The following is an 18,895-nucleotide window of genomic DNA, read 5'->3' as shown; positions in this document are numbered from 1 at the left end:
ACGTTTTTGAGAAAAAGCTCCGGATACATGTACCACCTATATACATATAAAAAATATAATTATTAATTTTATAAAATACTTATTAATTATGAAATTTATTATTAAAAATGTTCATCAATAGAAAAGTTTAAATTTTGCAACAATTGTTGTAAGATGACTTTGAAACATATTTGCTAAAAAAGAATTTTCTAAAATTATAAGTTATAAATATTGTAATAAGAAATGTTTTTATGTATACATACATACATACATTTTAAAATTATTTATAATGAAATAAATAATGAGATAAATATTTAACAAAAGTCAATTTCTTTTACAATATTTATAACTTATAATTAGAAAATGATTTTTTAACAAAAAATGTGTTTTGTAAAGTCATTTTACATTATTTATTATAAAACTTAAACTTTCCTATATGAGTTTTTTATATTCAAGATAAAAACAAATTTACATTAAAAAATTTGTTATCAAAATTAATTGATCAATTGTAAATAATTTTTTTAAATTATAAAATTGATTTTTTATTTGTAATATTTTACTAACAGTAAATTAACATTATTTCTAAATGTTAAAATTTAGTTTTGTTATATATAATTTATAAATTATACTTCGGCTCGTATACAATTAAAATATGTGATATAATAAAAGGCCAACTTAACGAGCTTATATGCTATTAATTGAAAAATTTATTTATTAATTTACGTCATACTATACAAAAGTTGAGATAAACGTTTCGACTGTACGACAGTCTTTTTCAATATCCTAATAATATGTTAAAAAATTAATTTAGTCATATCGACCTTATTATAAATACAACAATTATGAGATTATATGACGAACGCAGTACAAAATTCATGTTTGTTGGCATGAGTTAGAGCGTCAGATGCTGTTATATTATGTAACGACATTTTTTGTCACGAACATAACACTTTTTTTAAAAAAATTATTTCTTTTTACTTAACATAATCACAATGTGTACTTTTTTAAAAAACAAGATATCGATTTGTTTTTTAAAAAAGTACACATTGTGATTATGTTAAGTAAAAAGAAATAATTTTTATAAAAAAAGTGTTATGTTCGTGACAAAAAATGTCGTTACATAATATAACAGCATCTGACGCTCTAACTCATGCCAACAAACATGAATTTTGTACTGCGTTCGTCATATAATCTCATAATTGTTGTATTTATAATAAGGTCGATATGACTAAATTAATTTTTTAACATATTATTAGGATATTGAAAAAGACTGTCGTACAGTCGAAACGTTTATCTCAACTTTTGTATAGTATGACGTAAATTAATAAATAAATTTTTCAATTAATAGCATATAAGCTCGTTAAGTTGGCCTTTTATTATATCACATATTTTAGTTTTGTTATTAATTTTTATTATTAATAATTTTTATTAAAAAGAACATTTTTTATAGAATATTTTTATTAATAATTTTATCTCAATTTTTTATAGAATTGACATCATAAAATTAATTATTTATTTTATTGTAAGATTATTTATAAATTATGTTGATTTTTACATTTTATAATTATTTATAAAAAGATTTTTTAAGAACAGTTAATATTTTATGTAATAACAAATATATAAAATAATGTCTTAATTTATGTTGTAACATTTGTAATAAAATGATTTTAATTTTGTGATAAAAACTTACAAATAATGTTTTAAAGTTATGTATAACTCGATTTATGTTATTGCCCCATATAGTAACTTGAACCTTCCAGTCTTTATTATTTGTCAAAATTACTCAACAACGTTGAACTTCACCATTTTTAGTTTTAACAGCAATTGTACTGTCGATTTGTTCCACCATACTGATAAAACACCTTAAAAAATATATATATATAAACAATTAATATTTTATATTTATTAAAAAAATAAAAAATAATTAAAAGTTCAATAAAATTTTTAATAAATGTATCTTTATACATCAATTACATTTATATGATTTATGCTACTATTATAAGTAGTTACTAGGGGGGTTCTAACTCAGGGCATGAGGGGGTGCGGGAGGGGGAAACGCGGCGAGGGGGTGACGTCAGCGGGGGGAGGGGGTCTTATCAGTAGATAGCTTATCTTTTTTTATAAACTATCAATAAACTATAAGGGGATCATTTACCTATATATTTATAAAAAGATAGATAAGGGTCATGTCCCTGTATTTTATAAAAAGATAAGCAAGTTTTCAAACCAAGATAAGCGGTTTTGTAAAAGGGTTAAATAAGGGGGGTCTTTTTAGCGGTATTAAGTTTTCATAAAATTTTCTCGAAGATAAGAAAAAATTCTCAATGGTGCCGCTTTCGACCCGACAAATGTTGGGAGGGGGGGGGGTTTGGTTTCTTTCCTTTAGTTTTGAAATTTTTTTAAAAAATAATAAATTCAAGAAGGGCCACCTTGGCATCCCGAAAATAAAGGGGGGTTTTGGTTTTTTCCCCCATACGTTATTTAATTCTAAGAAAATAATTTAAATTCAAAAAGGGCCGTTGGACCGGCGCCAAAAACAGTTTTAAAAAACAAAAAATTTTAAAATTTAAAAAAAGGGGCCACCCTTTTGGATACCCGACAATAAAGGGGGGGTTTTCTGTTTCAAATTTCTAAGAAATATCAGGGGTAAATTTTCGGGGCGAAAAAGTTCTCCCCTAAAAAACTTGCCGCTTGCGCCCTCCCCCCCCTTTTGCAATCCCCCGTTTGGGGGCCCCGGGCGACATTTTTTTGCAGGGGTTTTTATAAAAACCCTCGCGGGCCCCCCCAAAAAGGGGGGTTCTTATTTTTTATTTTGGGAAAAAAAATACCAGCGCCGAAAAACCCCCCGGTTTTTGCGGGAATTTAAAAAAAAAAAAAAACCCCCCAAAAATTTACCCCAAAAAAATTTTTCCCCCCGGGTTCGTACTTTGACGAAAAAAAAAGTTGATCGGGGATATTAATGGGGGCCCAATCCCGGGCCCGGCCCCCCAAAAACCCACTGGCGACCCGCACGCTCTTTCATTAAAGTTTTTGTAATACCAAGTGTTTTCGAAATTTCATTTTAATCCCCAAAAAGTTAAAAAAAAATTTTCCGAAGATTTTTTACTGAAAAAAGTGCGGTTTTTTTGTGAGTTTTTGGGGGGGAAAATTTTCCCGGGAAAGCATATCAAGACGGCCGGGGGGTTTGGGGGCCCTATCGCCCCTCGAAATTCAACCCGGCCGGGGTTTGGAACGCATTTTGACGGTCCGCACCGTTTAGGGGGGGGTTTTGCGAAAATTCGGGGAAAAATAGGGGGGGTTTTTAAAAAGTGTGAAAAAGGGGGGTTTTTATAATATTGTATTATATTTTAAAAAAATTAAAAATTTTTTTAAATTTTTTTAAAAATTAAAAATTGTTTTTTTTAAAAAAAAAAATAAAAAAAATTTAATGGTTCCAGGATTTTTTTTTGGGGGGACGTTTTTTTAAGAGGCCGAGGGGGGCCGACCTGCTTTTTTGGGGGGTTGGGGGCAGCTTTTCCCCCCCCAAACCCCCCCCTTTTTAAAAAAGGGGGGCCCCAACCCTACACCGCCCCCCCGCCCCCGTCACCCCCCCCCCCCACCGCCGCCAAAAACCCGCCGCAATCCCCGGGGGGGCAATCCCCGGGCGCACCCCAAGCCCCAAAAAAAATTTTTTTAAAATTTTTTTTTTTTCCCCTTTTATCCTTTTTTTTTAAATTTTTTTTTAATTTTTAAATTTTTGTTTTTTACAATTTTATTTTTTTTTTTTTATTTTAAACCACCAAGGGGGGTTTTGGAAAAGTCAAAAAACCCCGCGGAAGGAAAACCCGGGGGGGGCCCTTATCTCTTCGTAACCCCTGAAAAGACCACAAACCACAAAAAAACCCCAAAAAACCAAAACACACACAAATGAAAATTTCCCATATTTTATTTTTTAAAAAAAAAATTTTTTTTAAAAAAATGAGTGTATTTATTTTTTTTTAAAAAATTTTCCTTCCCTTTTTTTCCCCTTTTAAATTTTGGGAAAAATAAAAGAAATTTTTAAAAAATTTTTTAAAAGCTCCCTTTTTTTCCCCTTCTCTCTCCCGTCACTCGCCCCACCCCCTTTTCTTTCTCCTCGGTTTAATTTCCCCCCGTTTCTCTCCCCCCCGGGCCCGGGCCGAACCTCTCGGCGAGCCGTCAAATCTCTCTCTCCTTTTTTCGTCCCCACATCCGATTTCTCTGGGCGGCGTTTTTTTTTTTGTGTTTGCTTTTCTAAAAAGTTTTTTAAACGGGGGCCCCGCAAAAAATTTTTAACCTGTTTTTACTTTTAAGTTTTTAGGGGGTCTTATTTAAAATACATAATTAAAAATTTTTTATTAATAAAAAATTTTAAAGCCCCAGCTCGAAATCAAAAAATTTGGTGCATTTTAAAAGGCCCCGGGAAAGGGGCTTTTCGCTTTCCCCCAAAATTTTCTCTGAATTCGTTCAGGGGAAATCAATTTTGGAAATTGATTTTTTTTTTTAAAAAACCCCCTTTTGCGAGACCCTCTCAATTTTTTCGTACATTATTTCGATAATGAATCGAGCCAAAACATACAAAGTAACGTCGATTCGACCTTCTCATGCGCAGGGCCCCCGGATTCGAGCTTATGAGCTTGGGAAATTTAAATTTCCTTTGCCGTAAAATGCGTACCCCTTCCCCCAATTTATACGAACCGCACGGGGGATTTAAAGCGAAACGTTTTGAAAAAAAAATTGGGAAAAAAAAAATTAAAACAAAAATTAGGAAAAAAAAGAAATTAAAATCAAAAAAAAAATATAAAAATAGAAAAAAATATAAAATATATAAAATAAAAAAATTTTTATTTACTCGCCCGCATTTTTTCTCGCACGTTTAATCGCGTCTCGGCATGTAGTAATTTCTGCGGTGCTTTTTTGGTGCAGAATTTTTTTCTCGAGGGTTTTAAAAAGTGAACCCCCAGTTAAAAAGGTTTCAACAAAAGGGATGATGTAAAAAGAAACTAATAATCGGGGGTAAAGTGAAGGGTTTTTTAAAATATTAGGGGGGGGGGGTTTCTTAGAAAATATCTGGGGGGAAAAGAACAAAAAAAAATTTTTAAAATATTGGAGGGGGGGTTCTTAGAAATATATTCTGGGGGGAAAGAAAAAATTATTAAAAGTAGTGGGGGGGTTTAAAAGAAACTTAAAAAATTTACGTTTCCCTGAGAAGTTTTTAAAAATATTGGGAAAAGGGGGTTTAAAAAAAAAATTTTTAAAAAATTACGTTTGCGTGAAAAAATTTTTAAAATTTAGTGGGGGAAAAAAGAAATTTTAGAAAACATTGCGTGAGAAATTTTTAAAAATATTAGGAGAAAGGATTTTTTAAGAAATTTTTGGTTGGGGAAAAATAAAAAGAGAATAGTATGTAAAAATAGGGTTTATTCAAAAAACGGATGACTCGGACCCAAACCCCTGGATTTTGCGGCCGACCCCCAAAATTAAAAAATTTAAAAAATTTACTTTTGTAACGCGCAATTTTTTACATTTTTATTAAAACCAAAAGAGTATATGGGGGGATCTAACTTTTTTAAATTTGCAGGTACATCTTCATTTTTGGAACCCAAAGGTTCTCAAGGTTTGAGAAACCGCTGCTGCTTTCGCCCAATTTTGGGCCCAGCCTTCTCGCTTTTCAAGCCCTTTTTACAACACGAGAGGGGAAAACTTTTAATCGTCTTTTCCCTATTTATGCCAACGATACTCCCGTAATAAGCGCGACCCAAATGCCGTAGGAAAACATTTCCACCCTCCCTTTTAAAGCTGTGATGATTTTGAGTTAGCCACGAGGCCTGAGGGCCTTTTCCGACTTTATAAGAACGCTCCATGGCCCCCCGGGCATGCGAAAAAATAGTGCGACAATATATTCTCTTCTCAGGATTGCCGCTTCCTTTACGTTTAAATTTTGGGTTTTTTTTTAGATAAATCCTTGAGGTCGACACACTTTTGGTGCGGAAAATTCTTCGATTGAGTCAGTCGAGGGGGAATTCACTAAAAGACATTCAAATCATTGTTTTATGTACTTCCTCCCCTCTTCCCCACGCGTAGTTGTGTAAACATTTTTAGGTGATTTTGGCACAACTTGGTCAAGGGTTGAAATTGGATCCCCACGATCGTGCATGATGAGGCAGTAGGGCCAGTGGTATTTTTTGGGTTTTTTTTCCTTACACTCAAATTCAACCCAAATCCACCGTTGCGCTCTTGACCGATTTTTTTGTGGGAGAAAATCGATAATCACAAACGGCCCGTTTGTAAAAACCCGTGATGGTGGAGGCTCGGCCAGAACTCGTACCCGTAATAATTTTGCAGAAACGCCCCATAGTGTCATACAAAATGGGACCATCTTTTCTATGAAATCCGATTATATCGTCGAAAAGGATAACTTTCCGAGTTCAAGATGAGTTTCCCCTTTGGTTTTAATTTACGTGTCGAACGACTGGGTTCCCCCGGACATGATTTTTTTTTAAGCCCGTCGCAGAGAAAAAATTAAACAATCGCGGCTTTTTCCATTTGAGTCGGGGTTTAATGGCCACAAAGGGGCTTGGTCGTACGCTGAAATAGCGGAAATTCGTTATAGATCCCACGAGGGGAAAACCCAACCCTGAGGTAAGGGTCCGCTTCCCAGAGCGCGCGGGCATCGACGCTTCTTAATCTCGCTCAAAAACCACGTGGGGTTTGCCATTGTATTTTAAATATGTTGATCCCCGGGGCCCCAGTGCAGAACCCATAAAAGGCCCAATTATTTTTCGGGGGCGCGCTCGTTTTAGGACCCAACTCATGGCGCTTTAATAAAAACCCGGTTTGGGTAATCCTCGAAAAAATCCCAGAACATTGCAGCGGCACAAAAAAATTTTAAAGATCCTTTTCACAGTAGTCGGGTATCCCACCCGGCATTTCGCATAATCCGTTCACGGATGACTTTGGGTTACTTATTTTGTCAGCAGACTTGTTTTTCCCAAATTTCCCTGTTGCGATCAATCCCCACCCCCATCGAGCTCATAGCAAATTCGTCAAAAATGAAGCAAAGCAAAATTCCCAGATCAATTGGACCCTCAACGGGATGTTTTACCCTCAGTTCACCCCCCATGTAGAGGAAAATCTCATACGGCAATAATAACACCCTGTTGTTGAGGGGTTTATTTTTTATCTCGTCGCTGTAAAAAATTTGTTGTGTTGGAAAAGGGGTTGTATGGTAAAGCCCAAAATTTTGCGATGCGATCGTAAAAGATTTGGTTTTTCCCTCGAGGTTGAGAATCTCAGTATTGTTCAGATGGCGCGCACCGAAACCCCCAAAAAAAGTTTGTAAAAAACCCAACTTTTTTGACGAGGGGGAGCCCTTTTTTTCGTAGTTGTTTTGTTTTGCGAATGATTTTTGGGTGCTGGTTGTTTGTGTTTTGGGGTTTTATTAACACGAGCATCTGTCGCACGGGGGGCCGCCTTTCGTACGTGCAATTAAGGTTATCTTTTCCCCCCTCGAAAATCGAGCAATCGTCCCTCGGTCAGTAACGGGGAAACACAAAAATCAGTAAGCTCCGTACGAAGAGGGCAGGAAAATGATCTGCCCCAGGGGGGTTTCCGTATTTATTTTCCGGGGGGGACCCTCGGTGAAAATTCTGAAACGTGTGAACGATTTTATGGTTTGCTTTTATGCACCCGGGGGTCAGTTACACTATAGCGGATAATGTTCCCCTTTGGGAAATTTTTAATCGCCATGTTGGGGTTTTGTGCCATTTTCGCTTTTTTGCAGTATACGTTTCAAGAATCCCAGCAGCGATCCAATGGGGGGGGATGCTAAATTTTATTTGTAGGCCCCACTTGATTCGTTCTCATGTATTGTAATTGGGCGCGGAGCACGATTGGGTAAAAATTTCATCTCGACATTTATCGTAACAGCATTAGGGTTTTCAAAAAATTGCCCCGTTTAAAAATTTTGTATCGCTTGCAGCTGTAGCCCCCGGGGAATCGAATTTTCCCAAAAAGTCTTTTCCCCGTGGGAAAAATTTTTTCGGGGAAATTCACATTCGTTTTGTTTTTTTTGGGTTTCAAAATCCGGGGGGAACCGAGGGGGGAGCCCGCGTCGCTAAAATCTATGGGCGGAAAGTGGTCGCCGCGAGAACGCTACTTTTCCCCAAACCCCCAAGGTTATTTTTTGGACATTTTGCCAAAATTTTTTAAAAATAGGAAATTTTCAGTTTTTAAAAATTTGTTTCCCAAAAGTTAAAAAAAAATTTCAACCTGGGGAAAAAAACTGAAAACCCAAATGTCCGCAGATATTTGTTTTTTTACGTTTGATAAGAGGGGGAATTTTTTCCCCAAATTTGGGGGAATTTTAAATATGCCCCAACCCTTTTGGGGGGGTCAAAGATTCCCAAAAACTGTGAAAAAAAAGGGGGGCCGCGATTTTTTTTTTAAAAAATACCCCCCCAAAATGGTCCCGGGCCCGTTTTTTAAGGGAAAAAATTTAAAAACGAACCACTTTTTTTTTCCCTCGGCGCCCATTATCTTTAAATTATTGCGCATAAAAAAACCCTTTAAAAGTATGGAATGTGCATCCGTTTTGCAAGTTGCCCCCTTTGCTTTTTTGGGATTTAAAAAATTTTTGGGGTTTTTTTTAAAACTTTTTTTTCCCCCTTTTTTTTTTTTTTTTCGCCCTGTCCATTTTTGGGAAGGGGCGGGGATGGGGGCCCGGGGCCTTTCCCGGGGGGCTTTTTTTTGGGGGGCCGTTTATCTTTGCAACGGGACTTTGGGCGGTTTTATTGTGTTTCCCCGCTTTTGCAGGCCACCCGCTCCGCCAACCGGGGACCCGAGGGCCCCCCCCCCTTGGAAAAATAAAAAAAAATCCCCCTCTTTTGGCCAAAATTTTTCCTCCTTTTTCCTTGTCCTTTTTTTCGTTTTCCCCCCTTTTTTCCCGAGCTTTTTTTTGGGCCCCCTTTCGCTGTCCAAAAAACCCCGGGGGGCCCCCGGCTTTTCCCCCCGGACTCGGGGGTTTTTCGCGACGACCCAAATTTTTCGCTTTTGGGCTAGTCCCTTATCCCCCGCGTGTCTTCGGTTTTTTTCGCTGCCCCAAAAAGTACGTTTTGGGGGTTCACGGCACCCCCCCGCCAATGGGTTAACCCCTTTTAAATTTTTCCCCCAAAAAGGGGTTTTTCCAAAAAAAAATTTCCCGGGCCGCAAAATTGATACCCGGGAATATGAATTTCCCCCCGGGGGAAGTGCTTTTTTTCGAAAGTTTTTTAAAAGAACCCGTGCCCTTTTCGTTGACATCCGTTGCAATCTTGGGGAAACTGAGCAAAGCGCGAGTCCCGAAAATATTTAAAAGGGGGCGTTGGGGTAAAAAGGGGGGGGGGGAAAAAATAAAATTTTGGGCCCCAAAACCTCGGGGGGGATACGAGTGAGGGGAAATTGGGGCGGAAAAGGGGGCCCCGGGGAGCTGAAAAGGTTTTTGCCCCCAAAAAAACCCCGGGACGATGCTCCCCAAAAAATATACCCCCCGATTTTTGCGGCCCCAAAAAAAGGGAAAAAACCCCCCGTTTGATAACCCCGCGGGGAAAAATCCCAAAGGGGTTTTCCCCTTTCGAGAACGTTTTTGGTACTCAAATCGCTGCCAGCCGAAATATCGCTTTTTTGGGAAAATTATTGAGCCCATTTACAAAAAAAGGTACTTTACATTCCCCAATAACAGGGGCGTCATTCCCCCAGCGAGGTTACCCCCAAAATTAATTTTGGGTTTTTTAGACGTGGAAGGGGACAAGAAAGGGGTCCCAAAAAAGAGGGTATTTTCAATGGGGGCCCTCGAAAAAACAAAAATTTTATCCCCGTCAGACTTTTCGCGGAATCCCAAAAAAATTTTTTAAAAGGGGGCAACGCAAACCCCGCTAATCCTTTTTAAAAAAGGGCGCCCCCCAAATTTTAAGAAAGGGGACAACCCATCAGGGAATACCCGGAAAAATTTTTCTTTTTAGGTTTTTGTTGGGGGTTTTGTCGAAAAATTTTGGCAAAAAATTTGGAATTGTGTAGACAAGGGTTTGTTTTTGAAGGGGGCCCTTTCGGGGAAAAAGGTTTTTAAAGAGTTCGCGATTCCGCAGACCCAAATTTGTCGTCCCAACAATCCTCCCGGCGAGGGAAAACTCTTTGAGAGATTTTCTGCCGCCCCCGGGAAAATATTCGCGAGCCCTAAAAAAATTTCCCCAAAGGGGAGGGGGAAAGGGGGGCCCCAATTTGATCCGCAAAAAATTTCCGCCTTAAAAAACCCGGGGGAAAAATCGATGATGAAAAAACCGTCAAGACCCCCCAAAAACCCCTTTTCGAGCCGGTTTTCAAAAGATTGCGAAAAACGCGACGTTTCGGTGAAAAAGGGGGCCCCCAACCCCCCGGGGGGGACGCCCCGGGGTTTAAAGATCGAGCCCGGGGGATGGGGGGGGGAAAAAAAACCCAAAAAGAGAAAAAAATTTTAAAAACCTTTAAAAAATATAAAGGGGGGGGGAGGGGAAAAAAAAAAAGAAAATAGATATTTCAAAACCCGGCCCCCTTCTTTCCCGGGGCAAATCTACACCCAAAAAAAAAGCAAAACCTGTGATTTCCCAAAACCTTAGGGCAAAAATTTTTTTAAAACCCCCCGCGAAACCCCCCCCCGAAATACCCCCTTTGAAAAGGGGTTTTAAGATCTTTTGGGAAAGGGCGGGAAAAAAGATGCAAAAAAGGGGGGGGGCCCTTTTTGGACAAAAGTAAAAGGCCCCCCTTCAGGGGGCCCCGATGAGAAGAAAAAAAAAATTTAAGGGTTTTGGGGGGTCTATTTAAAAAAAAAATTAAAAAACGCAAACGGAAAAAGTTTTTTCCCGATTGAAAAAGAGACAATATAACATAGGCGACACGGGGTTTTTTTGGGGAAAACCCCCCCCCCCCCCCCCCCCCCCGGGATTGTACGATTTTATTTAAAGAAAAGCCCGGATTACCGGGGGGAAAAGTTTTCCCCAAAAAATTTAAAAACCCCTTTATATTTTTGGGGCGAAAAATGCCAAAAAACGAAATTTTTTTTTAAAAACCCGGGGAAAAAAGAGTAAAAAAGGGGGAAAAGGGGGGAAAAATAAAAAAACCCCAAACCTTTGAGGGGGGTTTTGGGAAAGGGGGAAAAAAGCCCCAAAATCGGGGGGGGAAAAACCCCCCCGGGCGCTAGGACAAAAAAACCCAAAAAATTTAAGTTTATTACGTCCCATGGGACGACCCCAACGGGGTTGTGGGGGGGCCTACGTTTTGGTCGATGTTCCCCCCCCAAGTAAAAAACAACGGTTTGGAAACGAGATTTGGGGCGATTATCGGGGAAAAACGGGGGAAAGGGGGCCCCTTTTTTTAAATTTAAAAAAAGGTTTTCCCGGGAAAATTTTTCTTTTATCGTTTTGACATTTTTACAAAGCAAAAAAAAAAAGTTATCAAAAAATTTTAAAATTTTAAAAAGGGGGGGAAAATGAAAAAACCCCCCGGGTTAAAAATTTTTAAATGGTATAGTTTGTTTAAAAAAATTTTGCGTGCGAAAAAAAAGCTGCTCGCGTCGTACAGATTAGGGACGCGAGATCGCCCCAAGATTCCCCGGTAGGGAAAATTTAGGGGGGCCCCCTTTTTCGTAAAAAAAATTGACCGGAAAAGAGGGGGTTAAAAAAATTTTTAGGCCCCAAAAAAAAGGGGGCCAGATGAGAAGCTGGTGCTTTTTGAGAAGGTTTTACGAGCTTTGGGGGAAAATGGGGAAAAAAAGAGCTTTTGCTTTTCCCCAAAACCCCAAAACCCCAGAAATCAAAAACCCGGTTTTTTCTCAGAAAACCCCTATAAACAGTTGTAAAAAGTCTAAAAAAGGGGTTCTCGAGGGGTTTTTCCCAAAAAATTTTTTAAACAGTAAAAAGGGTTTTCGGGGGGCCCAACCCCAAAAAACAATGGGGAAAAACGTGGGCCAAACCCGGAACCGCAGTAAAAAGACCCGGGGGAAAGAGAAAATTTGAACAAAGGGGGAAAAGGGGGGGGAAAGCGACCGCTCGATCGGGGGTTTCGATAGAAAAAAGGGTTGCAAAAAGGGGGGTACGAACAAGCCCCTTAAAAAGGTTTTAAAAAAAGGGGTAATCAACAACTCAAAAGGGGTTTGGGGAAAAAAAGGTAAGGGACGGGGGGAAAGGGGGGCCCAAAGGGGGGTACGAAGGGAAAAAGGGGAAGGGGGCGGGGGAGGGGGTTTTGATGGTAGGCCCCCTTTTTCGGGGGGGGGCCAAGGGGCGTGGTGAACAAAATTTTGAAAAAACCCCAAAAAAAAACGTGGTAAAAAAAGTGAAAAAAAAACCCCCAAAAAAAAGGGGAATTTAACCCAAAAAAAAGAGGCACAACCCAAAAAAAGAACGAAAATTTTAAAAACCCCAAAAAAAAACCCGGGAAAAAAAGAAAAAATTTTAAAAAAAAAGAACGAGTTTTTAAAACCCCAAAAAAAAAGCAAAAAAAAACGAGGCCAAACCCCCAAAAAAACCCCCAAAAAAAAGGGAAAATTTTAAACCCAAAAAACCCAAAAAAAACCAAACCCCAAAAAAAACCCCGAAAAAAAAACGAAGGCAAAGAAAAAAAAAACCCCAAAATTTTTAAAACCCCAAAAAACCCCCAAAAAAAAAGAAAAAAAAACAAGGGACAAAACCCGGGAAACAACGAGAATTTAACCCAAAAAAAACGAGGCACAAACCCCCGAAAAAAAAGAAAATTTAACCCCGAAAAAAACCCAAAAAAAAAGAGGCACAAACGCAAAAAACCCGAAAAAAAGGGGCAAAACCCCCCCCAAACCCCCCGGGAAACAACGAACCCAAAAGGGAAACCCAAAAAAAAACAAGGCCGAACCCCGAAAAAACCCCCAAAAAAACCCCAAAAAAAACGAGGCCCCCCCAAACCCCAAAAAAAAACGGGGCCCCCAAAAACGAAAAAAAAACCAAAAAACCCCCGAAAAAACGGGGAAACAAACCCCCAAAAAAAACCCGAAAAAAAAAGGGGGAAAAAAGGAATAGTGAAAATAACAAAGAGAAAAAATTTTTGGGGAAAAACGGCATTTGGGTTTTAAAAGAGTTGCCGCGGGGGAGAAAAAAATTTCCCTCGAAGAATGTCTAGTGGGGGGGGCGATGATTGGGGGCGGGGGCCAAAAAATTTGGGGCGAAAATGGCCCCTACCCCCCTTTTTTAAACCCCGGAGGTTCCACTCATTTTTTCCCCATCATCGAGGGGGGGGAAATAGGGGGGGCCCGGGACCCCCCCAAGAGTAAAAAAAAAAAAGAAGCGAGATAGCTGACGCAATCGCCAAGATAATTCGGGATAGCAAGAGATGCCCGAAAAACATGCAAACCGATAACGGAAAGAAATTTTACAACGCCGATGTGCAACGACTTATGCGAAGACATGACATTAATCACTATTCTACATATTCGATATTGAAGGCGTCGGTCGTCGAACGATTCAATCGCACGCTAAAGAACGACATGTGGAAGATGTTTACGCTGAATGGTACTTACAAGTGGTTCGACATGCTGCCACGTCTCGTATCAGATTACAACGGACGCAAGCATCGAACGATTGGTATGCGACCCGCCGACGTTACCCCCGCGATCGCCGAAAGACTCTTGGCTACCGTGTACAATCGTGTAAAAATCGCGGGCCCGGCAAAGTTCAAAGTAGGTGATCAGGTACGCGTCAGCAAGTACAAACAACTTTTCGAGAAGGGATACACGCCAAATTGGACAACCGAGGTGTTTAAGATTGTTAAAGTGCAGCATACTTATGCCGTAACATATCTACTCGAGGATTATCGCAAGACATCTATCGCTGGAGCGTTTTACGAGCATGAGCTGCATCGTGCAAATTATCCGGATGTGTACCTCGTGGAGAAAATACTGCGCAGGAGGGGTGACGAGGTTTATGTGAAATGGCTGGGATTCGACAGTTCGCACAACTCTTGGATACATAAAAACAATGTTATTTAATGTATTTTATTCAATCATTGTACAATATAACAATATATATTGTATAACATATGAAATATATGAAATATATAACAAAAAATATATAATTCTCATTAATACGTCCTTACAATATAATTTATTTACAATGGTATTCGATAATGTCCCCACGGCAAGGTGTCGGTCGACTCAGGTACGACATACCGTTTGTCATCGTAAGGACTTAGAGCAATTTTCGTCTCGCTGATGGTATACACTTTATGCAATTTCGATCTTATGCATGACTGCTGACGCGTCATTTCAATTTCGTCATTAAGGCAACGCGTATAATCGTCGAATGTTATACTACGCGCTACGACGTTACTTTTGACACCTTTTGCCTTTTTAGTGTCCTTTTTACCATCCACCCGCAAAGCATACATTTTTGCTCTAAGCCCGACGAATTCGGTCATTATCGCGCCGTTATTCTCATCTTTCATCAGACCCGGCACCTTTTTATTCGCGAGCGGTATACCGTACGCATTATTCGCGGCGTAATCGCTGGTATCGAATCGAGCGATATCACGTTTCAAATTTTCATAGACATCATGACATTTAATTTGATATATTAAACTATCCGTGTCGGTGTACATTACTCTACAATTGTCACGATAGAGCGGTGACATGTATTCGTGGTGAAATTCATAAAGACATACTTTTGATACGTCGAGTATGCACATGCCGACGTAGATTGGTTTGTAGATTTTAACTTCGAGTTTGCGTAATTCTATGGCAACTAATTTTTCCGAAAATATGCTAGTACTATGAAAATTTGGTTTAGCGATCATTGCCTCCGCACCGTACCGTCCGTCTCATTTTGTTAATAATTTTACATCCACATAATTGCGCACATTTTCCATCGTCTTGCCAAATACCGCATTATTCATCAATTTATATAAATTTTTTTCAAAATCGTTTTTCGCTCGTGTTCTAAACTGTGTGTTGAGTTCGATGTATTTTTGAAGCCACGCTGACTGCGTGAATTGTAGTATGCGATATATTTTTGTTATGCGTAGCCCGTGGCGCGTGCACTGCTGTAGATTACGATAGTGTATTACGTAGCGCTTCTTATCGTAAAGCGTTGCGAGGAGTTTATACTCCCGCTTGCCGGGCGGCTTATCGCGCGTCGGGCAAAACGGTAGGTCAATGTGCGCGTCATGAAGATGCCGCGGATACTCTAAATCTACTTCGAGAACATAGCCTATAGGCGAATCGAACGCGATAGATGATACGTCAAAATTCGATATATCGTCGACCCACCGAAAATCGGCATATGGCAATGGTTGACACATTGCCCATCCGTACAAATTATTTACATCGAAATACATTAGGTACGATGAGGGTTTCGATGGGTCGTACGATTGCATGTACTTGTTATTAGCCTGTGCGTATCGGCCTGAACATTGACTAAGGCCGCCGCGTATACCTCGTTCGACAAACATTACCATGTCAATGTCTGTTAATAATTCAAATTTTATATTTGTATGTTTTAACATGGCGTCCCATGTATATCCGGGGAGAGTATAATAATACGCGGGATCGAGTCCGTAACTTTTTATACAACTATCGCGAAAATTCTCAAATATATCGGCCAATAACAAGACATCAATTTTTAAATATAAATCGCTATATTCGCCTAGCGTTCGAAGGGAGAATCGGCTCCAGACGGTCTCGGCGTGCGCGTAATCACTCTCGGATACTGTGTCGCCGGGCAGGGAACTGTAAAATGAGTCGCGCGGCGGTAAACGTGTGTCTTGTAATCTGTCCACGCAGTCAATGTATTCGTATGGAAAGACACCCTTTCGTGTCAATAAATTGAATTTTTCACTAGTTAAATTTTGATATTCCGAATGTAAAATTTTTAGTTTATCTTTATCCAAAAATGACGCTAATTTGTCGAGACTAGCACTGAGAAACTTATACGAATCGATAAAGCGTAATTTGATATAATTTTTTGCATTTTTGTCTTGTGTCAATCTAACAGTTTTCGAGAATGATATATATTTTTCCTTTGTTATCGGCAGTAATTCGATTTCCCCTTCGAACGCTGTGGCTATGTCCTCGATAATAAAATGTGCGTCGTAGCCGGACAGATTGTGAAAGACTATAGGGATACAAAATGATTCTTTGTAATTTAAGTTACAATTTGAATGCGCAGGACCCCTGTACCGTCCGGTGAGGTGGCAATGATCGCGGACGCGTGTATCGTCTTCGTCAAACGGTTTTTCACAAATGTGACAATGCGTCGCGGTGCGAAATTTTAACCACTCGTCAGGCGTTAAATTTACCATGGGGACATTGGTCGTTAAAATATTTTTTACGCGGATTGCTAAATTTTTAAGCTGTTCGGCGAACCATGCGACGCAATCGACACTACGGCGGGAATTGTACGCGGACAACGAACTGTCATACGAACACTGTACATAGTACGCGATGCTGAACACTTGATGGTGTTGATAATTTTTGGCATCTTCGGTCTTTGCCAAAACACACTCGAGATCGGCGTACACTACAAACGGCAGCCGCTCCTTCCTCGTGTAGTTGTCGAAGCTGAGCCACTTGTCCTTGTCGCTCGGCAACCGAATAGCACAGTCGTTCAATTTCCCGCAATCTTCCGTATGCGCTTGCAATTTATCCACCGCTCCGAAATAATGTAGGCATTTGTAAAAAATAAAAAATTTAATGAAAATTTAATTAAAATATAATTTACGTGTAATAAATATATATATACTTACCAATCGCATATAAATTTTTTACATTTCTTTTTGCTCAGCTGTGAGCTCACGAGGCGAGACAGATTTTTTATCAAAACAAAATGCCCGACGCTGTTTTCGTCTTCCACGTACAGCAGATTGACGTGCCTGTCCTTCTTTCTTTCCGAAAGACGCAACGGGACGATGTTCTCGTTCTCGATGATGTACACATTCACGGAGATGTCGTTTGCAAGTTCAAACTTTTTAATTTGATTCACAGTCACTGGAAACTCAATGTTTTGGAGATTCAGCACTGTGGTGTAATGCGGATAGGAGGATTCTCGTTCCATATGTCTTTCAGCGGGGTACAGAGCGGCTACTACTGACCATGCGAAACACGCATTGTCCGCTGATAGCACATTAACAACCGCTCTTTTTACCATAATTTTTTGCGGTAATTTGACATGGCATCCAGCGCGCATAGGATTATATTTGTTGATATTTACTGTCAAATCTATTATCCGCGACAATGCCCAGCCGCTATCGCGTTCCTGGAACTCTTCTAGCGATGCTAGCGTGGGCTCGATTACGCGGCGCTCGTACCACTCGCGTACATCGGACGTGCGAAAGAGTTCAAAGTTTCTCGTATTAATACTTTTATTGGCACGCTTGTCACCGGACACAAATTCGCCGTTGAAAACAGTGTTCACTTTTACACTGATGTGTCTCTGCAGCACATTCTCCATGTTCTCGACTACAATGTCTGCTGCATTTTCCAAAAACTGACGCGGTTCGATATAGTCGACGTTAATTACCGCACCGGTAAGTATACGGCTATCGAACGCCGTATCGATCTCGCGCCAAACGAGTCTTTGCGCGTTATTGCCGCCGCCGCTGCCACTAGGTATGGATCCACCACTAAACATGGATTCACCGACATACTGTCTCTGCAAGCGCACCTTCGCACCCTCGAGTCGCGCTATTCTCGCCACGAGAGATTGCCTATGTCCAATTGAGAGACGCGGACGCTTGGCACGGCTGCGTTCTTCCAGCTCTTCGATAAATTCTTCGCACTCTTGCAGCCATCCGAAATATTCGCCCAAGGTGCCGACTTGGCGGGAACGCTCCAACAGGTCGCGCTCAATGTTCTCCATTTTTTATGTCTGGCACTTTTTCACACTTTTAACCTCAGCCTATTTTCGCTGACATTCGCTGCAATCTCTGATCATCGGTGCTGGACCGTCAATATGCGTTCGCATCCACGGCCGATTGTAATGTTCGAGGCAGCGACGATATGTCTGAACCTCCGGATCCGTCTTGATATGCTCTGGAAGCTTGTCCCACAAATGCTCTACGAAATATCCACACTTTTGTAGTAAAACAATCTTCGGAATATATTGTAACTGTTCGGCACTTAAACTGAGAATGTCGGAAGCACTTGATAGCATGACAAACATCTTGAATGAAGAGAGCGTGCGCTCGCCAGTGGTACTATGGCCCGGCAGCGGCATCGGTCCTCGTTATATATCCCAATCAACCCTTTGTTCGTCAACGTACGAACGAGAAAAATTTAGATGACGTAAATTTTCGGCGCTTGTTTTGTTTATAAATTCCTGCAGCCGCTGGTTATCGGCGCTGGTATTTCTTAGAAATATACGTATAGATCATGTATCAACCCCCTTGATTGCCGGCGTATGCCAAGCGGTGGCCCTTCTTAGAATTTGATTATCTTAGATTTTCAGAGAACTGATTGTCGGCGCTCGGCTCCAAGCGGCCCTTCTTAGAATTTAATTATATTTCTTAGAAATATACAGATAACGTATGGGGGAAGAAACGCAACCCCCTTGATTGTCGGCGTATGCCAAGCGGTGGCCCTTCTTAGAATTTGATTATATTTCTTAGAAATATACAGATAACGTATAAGGAGAAGAAACGCAAACCCCCCCCTCCCCCCTGATTGTCAGCAGCCCTTTGTAATAGATATTGTTTATCTTTTGTTTATAAACATAAACGTATGAGGAAAAGAAACGCACCCCCCCCCCCTGATTGTCGGCGGCCCTTTTGTAATAGATATTGTTTATCTTTTGTTTATAAACATAAACGTATGAAGAGAAGAAACGCAACCCCCCCCCCCCCCGAATGTCGGCAGCCCTTAGTAATAGATATTGTTTATCTTTTGTTTATAAACATA

The 18,895-nt window shown here is 39.9% G+C and overlaps 1 protein-coding gene and 1 pseudogene across 1 annotated transcript; both read right to left on the bottom strand.

The window, feature by feature from the left end:
- Positions 1 to 14,090: 14,090 nt before the first annotated feature.
- On the bottom strand, positions 14,091 to 14,814 carry LOC146721779 (uncharacterized). The gene has a single exon (XM_085486288.1). It carries the CDS (start codon positions 14,797 to 14,799, stop codon positions 14,116 to 14,118), a length of 684 nt encoding a protein of 227 aa, XP_085342414.1. The 5' UTR covers positions 14,800 to 14,814; the 3' UTR covers positions 14,091 to 14,115.
- Positions 14,815 to 15,913: 1,099 nt separating this feature from the next.
- LOC146721778 (uncharacterized) lies at positions 15,914 to 17,911 on the bottom strand (annotated as a pseudogene).
- Positions 17,912 to 18,895: the final 984 nt, after the last annotated feature.

The sequence above is a fragment of the Nylanderia fulva genome, unplaced genomic scaffold (genome assembly GCF_048542155.1).
Source record: "Nylanderia fulva isolate GAGA-0341 unplaced genomic scaffold, ASM4854215v1 Scaffold413, whole genome shotgun sequence".
NCBI lineage: Eukaryota > Metazoa > Arthropoda > Insecta > Hymenoptera > Formicidae > Nylanderia > Nylanderia fulva.
Note: the sequence above shows the minus strand (reverse complement) of the source record. Positions and strands in the feature narration are given on the sequence as shown.